At 42.2% G+C, this 12,138-nt stretch overlaps 1 protein-coding gene across 1 annotated transcript in view; it reads left to right on the forward strand.

The window, feature by feature from the left end:
* Positions 1-7,235, forward strand: part of scn1lab (sodium channel, voltage-gated, type I like, alpha b) — a 50,630-nt gene extending 43,395 nt beyond the window's left edge. Inside the window, exons 23-27 of the mRNA XM_036569954.1 lie at positions 176-229; positions 665-802; positions 1,242-1,346; positions 2,807-3,077; positions 3,962-7,235. Of these exons, the coding sequence (XP_036425847.1) occupies positions 176-229; positions 665-802; positions 1,242-1,346; positions 2,807-3,077; positions 3,962-5,160 (1,767 nt within the window). The 3' untranslated portion in view covers positions 5,161-7,235. The remainder of the gene's footprint in view (positions 1-175; positions 230-664; positions 803-1,241; positions 1,347-2,806; positions 3,078-3,961) is intronic.
* The last annotated feature ends 4,903 nt before the right edge of the window (positions 7,236-12,138 follow it).

The following is a 12,138-nucleotide window of genomic DNA, read 5'->3' on the forward strand; positions in this document are numbered from 1 at the left end:
TGTTTGTGTTTATGTCCCTTTTGGAAGCCTTTTTGTCTCCCTGCTACTCTGGTTTGTGGTTGTTTTGATGCTTAAAATCAGTAGCCCTTTCTTGGGTTAATCTGTTGTATTACTCTGAGTACAGGAGTCTAAATTACATATTTATATATGGCTCTTTTTATTCTTCCCACATCAGGCTACTTTTAAAGGTTGGATGGACATCATGTATGCAGCAGTAGACTCTCGGAATGTAAGTCTTTCAAGCCGTTGTGCAATGCACTGTTATTTGAGTGGATCATTTATATGTAGGCTACCTATTTCTGCCTTTCAGTCCTAGATAATTATTGACACTCTGTGGGCAGGCAGTAACCCTGACGTTTTCCCTGTAGCATGTTTGTTTAGGTTGAAGTGCATGAAGCTTACTTTTAGGTAAAATTATACCAATAATATGTAATGATCTCTTTTTTTTCCTTAAGTAGCAAATGCACTGCCCAGCTGTTCTACTTTTGAAATTCAGCTGCAGCGATTGTATCCTGCATGACTGAGCAATTACCTTTTTTCTCCATGCTTTTTCTCAGTTCAGTAATCTTTAGTGGTGTAATACTGGCAGCTGAGTGGTGGCAAATTTGGCAAATTTGAGAAAAATAAATCTGAAAATGGTTAATATTATTTTTTTCCATTGCAGGTGGAAGAGCAGCCAGACTATGAAGTGAACCTCTACATGTATCTGTATTTTGTCATCTTCATCATCTTTGGATCCTTCTTCACACTGAACCTCTTCATTGGTGTTATCATCGATAACTTCAACCAGCAGAAGAAAAAGATGAGTGTTTAGAATGGTTAAGTGGGGGGTTTAGCCTGTTTCTCTTCAGTTTACTTTTATTTATAGCTTAGTTTTATATTAAAATCTCACCCAGATGTGTTATCTCAATGCAATATTTAAATCATGTACAGAGTAGGTCAAAAGTCAGGACCCACCCAATGTCTGTATGTAACGTTGATGCCTTATAGTAAATTTGTATTGTTAGATTGATGCTTAATAGTAAATTTGTATAATTAGTATATTAGTAATTTGTATAATGATCATTTTCATAATTGCTCATTAAGACAAGATTCCTAAGAATTACATTTTTCTTTGTGACTTAAATAATGTTATTATTATTGCAGAACAGTACTGACATGTATAAAAAGACATCTTTTAAGGTCTTTGTGCACTGTGATCGGCCTTGGTTGTAACCAGTCTCTTATTTTTCCCCCTTTACTTGGGAGGTCAGGATATCTTCATGACAGAAGAACAGAAGAAATACTACAATGCCATGAAGAAGCTAGGCTCAAAGAAACCCCAGAAGCCTATCCCCAGACCTACAGTATGCTCCTTCTCTCATTTAGAGACTATTTAAGTTCATAAACACATAAATACAAGGATGGAGTGTTTTAGTGTAGCTCTCTTTTAAGAAGACATTTATGTAAAGAAAACTAATTTGTTAATTCTCTTGAACATTTTTTAACTTACAAAAATACAAAGAAATTACTTTTAATGTTTTTGCTGACAAACTTAATTGTATTTTGTAAATATAAGAGGCAGAGGCAAAATAAGGGTAAGGAGTATTGAAGTTACACCATTTTAAACATTTCACAATAAGCAGGTGAATTGGTAACAGGTGAGGGTATCATGATAGGATGTAAAAGGAGGATCCTTCAAAGGCTCAGTCTTTGCAAGCAAAGACGGGTGGTGGCTCATCACTGTGTGCCAAACTTTGTGAGAGAATTGTCAAACAGTTCAAAAAGAACATTTCACACTGCAAGACTGCAAAGATTTCATCTCTGTCACCACATACCATACATAATATTGTGAAAAGATTCAAGGCTGGAAACCACTATTGAATGTGCATGATCTTTGAGCCCTCAGACGGCACTGCATGAGAAGCCGTCATCCTACTGTGTTAAGTACAGCCACATGGGCTCAGGGAGTACTTTAGAAAACCATTGTCACTTAACACAGTCCGCCGCTGCATCACGAAATGCAACTTTAAACCCCATTATGCAAGAAGAAAGCCATATATCAACTCTATACAGAAACGCTGCCTAATTCTCTGGGCCTGAGCTCATCTCAGATGGTCCAAAAGACAGTGGAAGTGTGTGCTGTGGTCAGGTCATTTCACGTTTCAGCTTGTTTTTGGAAAAAACTTGCATCAAGTTCTCTGTGACAAAGACAAAAGGAACCATCCAGACTTTTATCAATGAAAGGTGCAAAACTCAACATCTGTCATAGTATAGGGGTGCATCAGTGTCCATGGCATGGTTAACTTTCATATGTGTTAACCTCATAGACACAGAGTGCATGTGCTGTACTGGCAATCAGACAATGACAACCACAGACAGCTGAGCAGCTAAACCAAGATCACGCAAGAATAAACAAAAATTCCACTTGCAAAAAAGCAACATTAGTATATTCAGCTCCCAAACAATTAAAAAGTGTAATTAAAGGGAAAAGTGATGTAACACTGTGGTAAAGGTGCATCTGTTCCAACTTTGAGAAAGTTGTAGGCATAAAATTCTATATTTTTATATATTTACAAAATACAATTAAGTTGGTCAGTGAAAACATTACAACTCTTTTCTTTGTACTTTTGTCAGTTAAATAAAGATTCAAGAGAATGAACAAATCACAGATTCTTGATTTATTTCATTTTACAAAATGTTGCAAATTTTCCAGAAATGAGGTTTGTAGCTTTATAGCTATTGATTAGTTGGGTATTCAGAATTGTATTGTTATTGTATTTGTGTGGTATAATCTAACTAAAATTTTTACTTGACATTCTTCCAGAACAAGTTCCAGGGCCTTATCTTTGATTTGATCACCAAACAAGCCTTTGACATCATCATTATGATCCTGATCTGCCTGAACATGGTGACAATGATGGTGGAGACAGATGACCAGACAAAAGAGATGGACAATATCCTGTACTGGATTAACCTGGTCTTCATCGTGCTCTTCACTGGTGAATGTGTGCTCAAGATGGTTTCACTGCGACATTACTTCTTCACCGTCGGCTGGAATGTGTTCGACTTTGTGGTCGTGATTCTGTCTATTGTCGGTAAGTGCTAGAGAGAGTATGTGGAGAGAGATAAACTAACATAAATATTTTAATAGACGTTGTCTGCCAGAATCAATACTAAGCAAAACTCTTAGAAAATTGCATTCAAAAAGCTATTTATCAATGTGTTTTTTTGCTTAGACAAACACTAATATTAGAAAAAAAAACAATATTAATACAATAAGCATTGATTTTATGTGTGTCACTGTTTTCATTCAACCAATTGTAACCTTCTCCTCGTGGCAGCCCAGTATTATTTGTAGTGACATCCAGTCCCTGGTTTGGCTAATTAATCCTTACTTATATTAAAACAGTTGTGCTGGTGGTGAAATTTAACAAATTCATGAGATTGCTGAAGGCTTCGAGGAGATATCTTGAACCAAACCTGTTTTCTTCTAACAAGCTCAAAAGATATCAACTACAAAAGTTTTACTTTTTATTGACTCAATGTTTGCATTTATTCCAATGTTACATTGTGTTCTTTACTTGCAAAAACAGCTTTTGTCCAGATAATTGGTTTTAAAGTTTTCTGAGGCACCTAAGGCTTCAGCAGGCTTCTGAGCTTAATGCTATGACTTTAAATAATAAGGACTTATTTCATGAAAATAATGAAAACAGGCAGAATACTCAATCACCGTCAGTCGCAGAAAAACCATGGGAACAGCAAACGAAGAATAGCAGCACAGTGTTTATTCATTTATATTCAGGAGCTAAATTTGACATCTGCTGGCCATCTTGGCTTTCAGCTATGTCCGCCCAATTTCAAGATGGCTGCCAGATGCCATAATGAGTGTGTTCTGTCATAGATATTTGTGCATGAGTGTAAACTCTGTTAATAAGATATGAGCTGTGGAAAAAAATGTAAACATGTCTTCCATTTTCAGGTATGTTCCTCTCTGAGGTAATCGAGAAGTACTTTGTCTCTCCTACCTTATTCCGAGTCATCCGACTGGCTCGGATCGGCCGCATCCTCCGTCTCATCAAGGGGGCCAAGGGTATCCGTACGCTCTTGTTTGCCTTAATGATGTCCCTTCCTGCCCTTTTCAACATCGGACTCCTCCTCTTCCTTGTCATGTTTATCTATGCCATCTTTGGCATGTCCAACTTTGCCTATGTGAAGCATGAAGCTGGCATCGACGACATGTTTAACTTTGAGACGTTTGGCAACTCCATGCTGTGCCTCTTCCAGATCACCACGTCAGCCGGCTGGGACGGCCTGCTGGCGCCCATCCTGAACAAACACGAGCCTGACTGCAACAATAAGGCCGAACACCCTGGCAATTCATATCGTGGTGACTGCGGCAACCCCTCGGTGGGCATCTTCTTCTTCGTCAGCTACATCATCATCTGCTTCTTGATTGTGGTCAACATGTACATTGCCGTCATCCTGGAGAACTTCAGTGTGGCTACGGAGGAGAGTGCAGAGCCACTGAGCGAGGATGACTTTGAGATGTTCTATGAGGTGTGGGAGCGCTTCGACCCCAACGCCACACAGTTTGTGGAGTACGACAAGCTGTCTGACTTTGCCGACTCCCTGGACCCGCCGCTGCGCATCCCCAAACCCAACAAGATCCAACTGATTGCCATGGATCTGCCCATGGTCAGCGGGGACCGCATCCACTGCCTGGACATCCTGTTTGCTTTCACCCTGCGAGTGCTGGGGGAGGAGGGTGAGATGGACGCACTGCGTGGCCAGATGGAGGAGCGTTTCATGGCATCTAACCCCTCCAAGGTGTCCTACGAGCCCATCACCACCACGCTGCGCCGCAAACAGGAGGAGATGTCAGCCATTGTCATCCAGAGAGCCTTCCGGCGCTACCGAATCCGGCTCACCGTAAAAAAGGCCTCAGACATGTACCGGCAGAGGCTGAAGGACGGCGGCGAGCACCCCCCCGAGAAGGAGGTGCTTGTGATTGGCAAGTTCCATGAGAACTCAGCATCTGACAAGACAGACATGACCCCGTCCTCTGCCTCGCCGCCCTCCTACAACAGCGTGGCCAAGTCGGAGAAGGACAAGTATGAGAAGGAGAGGCGCGAGAAGGAGGACAATGTGAAAGACAATGCACGCGAGAGGAAGAAATGAAAGGCCTTCGAGAGGTTCGCACACAAGCGAAGGGAAAGACCAAAAGGGGGGACTTTGCCGTTTCAATGAGACACTGTTTACAGATCCAATGGAGAAAAGGGGTGTGGACTTCCTTGCAAGGTTTTGGGACCCATGCCAAACAGAGCGTGTGTGTGTGTGTTTGTGATGGATGTGTGTGTGTGTGTGTGCACAGAGACGGACTAGTGCGTCTGTAATGACAAGGTTCATATAAGGACATGGACACACAAACACATGCTTTGCACACTAACGAGTGTGACTGTGACTGTTAAGAAGGACAGTGATATGAAACAGAATGGTGTAGAGCGAAGGTGGTGGGTTTGTCTTTTCATTTCGAGTGTTGTGAAACAATCCTGAGGACTATAGGAAACTGTTACACGGTCATCAGTAGCTAGTACTGCCACTACCACTGGTGTCCTTTGAATTGAATAGCGTATTATTATATACCTGCACATTTTTGTTACATTAGCTCATTTTTTTAAAAAAAACACCATGTTGAATTTTTCTAGTCATAAGTTTGATTGTGTGAACTTTCATCAAAGGACAAATCTGTGGGGGATAGGGAGATGTGGTGGTGTTGAACTTTGATAAAGGCATGTGATGGTCCATTTTTACCATATTACACATGATATCAATTACATGTGGAACAAAAATTTAAAGATGGGAACCTCTGTCGGTTCACTCTGGAGGTTCTACAATCTCCTCATTGTGAGCACAACATGGTTTTGAGGTTCAGGAGATTCACTGCCTCTGGGATAGCGGGAATGTTTTACATAATCATAGCTAGACATGTATTGCTGCGCTGCCTTATTTAACAAAAAAAAAAAGACAAAAAAATATGTAACACGATTTTAGAGTATGTGAGTGAAGCTCAAATCTCAAGTTCCGAGTCAGCAACGTAAATGTCTCACTATGGTGGTCGAAACCCCCCTAAGAACAAACTGCAGTTTGAGCATATGGGGGAACGTTGATGACGAGACCACATTCCCTCCTCTTCCTGGTTAGTGTATGATCAGCAGACTCATGCAAGCCTGAATGTCCACTCCTGTGAAAGAAATGTCCACTGAACAAAATCCCTGGACCAGGTTCCCCAAAGATCATTTTAACTGCTACAGAGAGAGAGAGAGAGAGAGAGAGAGAGAGAGCTCAAAAGGTGTTCTTTCTCTCTACCACCTTAAAATGATCTCAGTGCTGCAGTGCTTTCGGGAGCCCATGTCCACAACAGTAATGTAACCTTACTGAATGTCTCTCTTGCAAGACCTCTTAGTCTCTTTGTTTTATCAGATCAAAAGAGAAAGAGTTACCTCCCAAAAACAAGTGTTCTGTGCAGGTCAGCTGATGGAAGACTTTCAGCTAAAAGAACAACTTATCTGTCACGTGTGGAACTCGAAATGTCTGTCGTTGAAACCACAGAGCCACTATGGGTTCGTTTGAATATTATGGTTATGATATCAGCTCTTCTATTCTGAACTCGTGACCCGGTGGTGATTCTGTATGTACATATTGGCACTCTGTATCTCACCTCTGTACTCAACACTGTAGAGGAGCACTTTTACATGCCACTTAAAACTGCCATCTGGATGCATATTATCTATGTGTGTATGTGTGTGTGTGTGTGTGTGTGTGTGTGTGTGCGAGAGCACATGCGCTCAGATGTGAGTGTGAGTGTATGCGCAAGAGACAGAGAGTTATATAGTATATATATGTGTGTGAGACAGAGAGCTAGTATATGTGACTGTACTGGGACCAGCATTGATGTGCTTTATTCCCATTCTCTTGTTCAATGTTTATATTGTAAATAGTAGTTTGGAGCTCATGTTTTCTTTTTTTTCTTTTTTTTTTTAATTGACTGATTTATTTTGTTTACATTTTTGCACAGTGCTACAGTATGTGTGAGGGCCAGGTCCCGGTTTTAAATGTAAATATGAATTTATGAAGCAATCAGTGGTTGTCATATTTCATTCGTAGTGTTGTAGTAAACTGCATGCACTATACTAACCAACTACATGGTGACATTATTTTAAAAAGCCAAAAGAATAAAGATCATATTTTTTGTACCAAAGTATACTTAATTTCCTCATCATTAACTGTCACACAGTACTCTATCATGAATCCCCAAAATGTACCAGAAATTTTTATCTGACTATCTCTGAGAAATGCATACATTTTTTGTTACATTGAAATGTTTTTGAGTTGAGAATCTGTGACCTTTTTTTTTTGTTCAAAATGTGCAAAATTACTTTTTTTTCTTTTGAATCAGAGCAAAGAGGTTTCGGACTTACACTGTAGTTTTCCAAAATAAAGCATATTTTGGGAAGCCAATACCTTTGAAAGTCTAAGAAATGTGTTATTTTTTGAAAACAGGTTAAACAGTATGTTGCGCTTTATAAAAGACTGTAGTCGGCCCCAGCCCCGCCATACAGAAAGCAAGGCTTTAGGCTAATAGTCAGCTTTAGCATTAGCTCAGGTCTGCACACTTTCGCTGCTAAGCTCTGACTGACCTGTTCTTCCTGTTGTACAGGCATAAACATAGAACAAAGTGGGCTAATCCCTCCTTCACAATAAGAGGCCGTATACAATAAACTAACACAGATGAGACAAATGGCCCACCAATAAGTGGAGGGTTAAAATATACCTTTTTTTGAAAAGATGTAGATTTTATAAATAATGAATTAGTTGATATAACTAATGCTTAGACTCCCCTCATCATCCAAAGCTCAGTTTTAACTGAATGGACAGCCATTGTTTTTGTTATGCATATGCAGCAAATTACATAATAACTATTTAATTGTCCTGCTGTTTTACAAAGAGAGAGTGACAGTCATAGATTAGGCCTGAGGCTTACACACAAAGCATTGTTGCATCTTACTACACCTTTATGCATGAGCTGCACGTTTTTAACATAATGAAAATGTGTGTGAAGAACCTTCTTGAAGTTTAAGGTACTACTTTTCCAACACAAAAGAACCTTCCACATACTGTTGCACACCAGTTAAAATGGCTACATCTCAAATAGCTCCATATCCCCCACATAGTGCACTAAGTAGGTCTTAAAATAATGGTTCCTGCATCCAAACAATGCATAAAATGTCCAACAAAGCATTGTTTCTGATTCAGCCACGTGTGTACAATCCCCTACTGGACCTGGGCTCTTTGGGTGTAGAAGCCAAAATTAATATATATAAGGAGAAGGGAGCCGTTTGAGATTCAGTTTTTTCACGGACATGTACATCCAAGCTAAATGGAAACTTTATTTTAAAGTGCACTCATGTTTGGTAGCTATTTGAGTATAACGGTAGGCTGCTCTATGCCTCTGTGCCTCAGTGTACAGATAAATGTGTTGGTATACAGTAAAAACGGTATATTTAAGAAGCAGAATTGAATTTACATTATTCATGTCAGTTGAGTGCACGTTTTGGCACGTTTTTTGGATGTAGTGTTTACCACTGTTAAAAGAGACACGCAACTTATGCATAAGTTGTGCTTTATGTTGGCCTCAGCCATGCCGTACAGAAAGCGAGGCTTTAGGCTAACATCTAGCTCAGGCCTCAGCTCAGGTCCACACTCTCTCGTGTCCGAGCTCCAACTAACCAGTTCTTCCTGTTGTACATGCATAAACATAGAACAAAACTTGCTGACCCCACTTTCACAATAAGAGTCCTTACAGAAAGAACTCAGAGCTACTGCTGTAGAACAAATAGCCCAGAATAAATATGCACAGGTTTCTTGAACACGCTACAAATTGGGGGCCGCTGTCTTTTCCTGGGGCAGGGGACCTCCCTTGGCTGGGACGTCATCCATACTGACTGATGCTGGCAGGCAGCTGAACTCTAACTCCATGGCGCCCTCTCCACCGGTGCGCCAGAGTGGAGAGACTGAAGCAGGGGCATGTGACAGGCGGTCCTTTCTTTACCACGCACTGGTCACAACAATGCATGAACAGCTTTTGTTGTCCTCTTGAGTGTGGCAGAACTTTTCAGCTCACTGTGTAAAGTCCCGTGCCACTCAGGGCGCTGAGAGCAGCAGTAGAGGCACTGGTGGTGCTCCTCATGGCCGCTGCTGTTTGGGTTTGCTGAAATGGCTAAAATCTCAAATCTCAACTCCGTAGTGTCCTCTCTGCCGGTGCACTGGAGTAGAGAGACTGAAGCAGGCCTGCGACTGCTGGCACGGTTCTTTCTTTACCGCACACCAGTCACAACAATGCACAAACAGCTCCGCATCCACCTTCCTGGTGCAGCGTAACTTCTGCCAGCTCACTGTGTCAAGTCATGTGCCACTCAGGGCACCAACAGCAGCAACACAGACGACACAGAGTATGTTGGAGAAAGCAACAGCCGTATCAATGACGCTCCTCACAGCCGCCCTCTGCTTTCTCCAGCGTCCTCTGCATTGTCGATGCTGGAGGATGTGCTGCTTGTGTGCTCAAGCACAAAGTCGTGCTGTGCTTGACCTGACAGGGCACTCTGCCCCTGGAAATCCTCCAACTGGCTTGGATGGTGCATGTTCCACCATGCACTGGGCACTCGGTGGCTTTATTGTCACCGCATGGCTGCCTCTGAAATTCAGCGTGGCACCCTCTAGGTCCTCATTTGGCACTCGTTCCTTCTCAAAAAGTCTAGGCCTAAAATGCATGTCTTGGACTTTAGCTATCCAGACTAAATGGCTAAATCTTCTTGCCACCAACTGTCAGCATTAGCTACCCTGTCCTCATGATCGGTGCTACCTCACCAGTCACCACACAGAGATGAACAGTCATGCCTTCCAGCTTGAACCCAGCAGGTACCACTTCTGGCTGGGCCATTGTGACTGATGACCCTGTGTCCTCCAGAGCAGTGCATGGAACTCTTTTTATGTGTCGATGGAAATGTGGCACAAATCTGATATGGACATTCGCCCCACCACAGTCATTGTTAGTTTGCTGCCTGTTCTGTTTTGACCAGCATTCTTTCCCACTGACTTTACCCCAATGGACAAGCCCTAGCCAGATGTTTTGGCCAGCCACACGTCCAGTACCGGCGATAGTCTAGTGTCACCGGGGCTATAGCTGTGGGTATGGCCAGCAGACAAGCTCTAGCCAGATGTCCCAGACAGCCACAGGCTCGGCAGCGGTGATAATCCCATGTTACTGGCTGTCTAGATGCGGATTTGTCCAGCCCTTTCATCAGTTCTGTCATGACCTCTGCCCATGCCAGCAATGGTGCCACACTTGACTAACGTTCGACAGCTCTGATCGCTGGACTGCCCGTCAAATGCTGCATGTGTGCGTCGCCAACTTTGTTTATATCTGCACCCGGAGTTTCCGCTGACATCGCAGGCAGAGGAAGCAGTGCACAATGGCCCGAAGGCTAGCCAGTGCCAACCACGTTTTTTTTTTTTTTAACATTTGTATTGTTAGCTATTCGCCTCAGTTTGAACCCAATACTTATATTTAAAAGTGTCTCTTCAGCTGCCGTTCACTTCTCTGCTGACGCTGCCACATTCTCGAATCTCCGCCAGCACACAATAAACCCCCTGATATGTTAGCTGGCAAAGGATCCATCCATTGGATTCTTCGTTGCCATGGAAAAGAAGGACACATTTCTCATATGAAGTAGATTCAAAATGGGAAAGTGTAGTCGCGCCGCTGTGACGCAATGGGCCTTCAAATCGCTTCCGAGCCCCTCCTGACCAGTTCCTCCTGTTGTAACCCAGCCTTCACAATAAGAGTCCTTATAGAAAAAACTTAAAGACTAAATGATGTGGAACAAATAACTCTAAATTATTGAACAAGCTACAGTATAAATGAATGAATGACTGAATGAATGAATGAATGAATGAATCACGTTGTCAAACAAACGTATACTGCAGTAATAGAACATGAGAGGGTTTTATTGTGGATTGAACAATGCTGTGAATTCGAGTAAGTGTAGGCCTAATTTTCGGAAACAGCTAAAGAGTATAGACATTTAATTATCAGCGAGCTACCGATTTGTAACTAATCAGTGATCATAAAGATCATAAAGTGATCAAAAAATCCACCCACGCACATTTAGCACATGACAATGTCGTAGAGGCGTAGATGAGCTGCGTTCGGAATCAAAAAGATCTAAAGAATCTTAAAATGAGCTGCTAGTGACGTCATTTTCCAACTTTAGCTGAGGTTCAACTGCTTTTAGCCCTGTGTGTGCTTTAGTGTGCGAGCGCACGCGTGTATGGAGGCACTCAGTAATCAGGAGTGACCCTACTGGAGATTCTCTCCTCCTGTTGCCTAGCAACCTGACATCATGTGGTGATCAGTCTAACAGAACCTCTACCCATAGTTCTGCTCGTTGTTTAGCAGGCTTCCCCCAGCCAACACCCATCTCTCTCTCTCTCGCTCTCTCTCTCTCTCCTTCCATTCATGCCGTGTTTTCATGTTTACCTTTTTCATTGTCGTAGGGGCTTCTCGGGCGTTGGCTGTTTAAATCCACCATCTTTTCACATCAGGTCTGGTAACTGAGATAAGAGAGAGAGAGAGAGATAGAGAGAGAGAGAGAGAGAGCGCGTGGGTGTGTTTAAGAGGAGAGAGTACGTGGGTGTATTTGTTAGCCAAAAGAAAGGCAGCAGCTGAACGATCAATGACATTCATGCATAGTTAAAATACTGCTGGAGCTGCTACAGTAAAGCGAAGCACACGCACTCTGGAAAATTTCACACAGTGGTCACACACGCCCTCTTGTGGCCGAAGAATGAGTTACATGTGCATTTTGGGTTGGGTGTGTTTGTGCATGGAGGACCACTAGAGGGAGCCTTCTCTCCCCACAATCCTCAAAGTTCAGGCCTGTTGTTAAATATTTTCTTACATTTATATAGATATCACAACAGGCCTGTCTATTATACATAAAGCCCCTGCTTTATTAACTGTTTAAAGCTGAAGTCAATACAAAGGGGTTGTGAAATAATGACTCAAGTAGAAGTAAAAGTACATTTCCAGAAAAAGAA

This window comes from Colossoma macropomum, unplaced genomic scaffold (assembly GCF_904425465.1).
Source record: "Colossoma macropomum unplaced genomic scaffold, Colossoma_macropomum, whole genome shotgun sequence".
Classification (NCBI taxonomy): domain Eukaryota; kingdom Metazoa; phylum Chordata; class Actinopteri; order Characiformes; family Serrasalmidae; genus Colossoma; species Colossoma macropomum.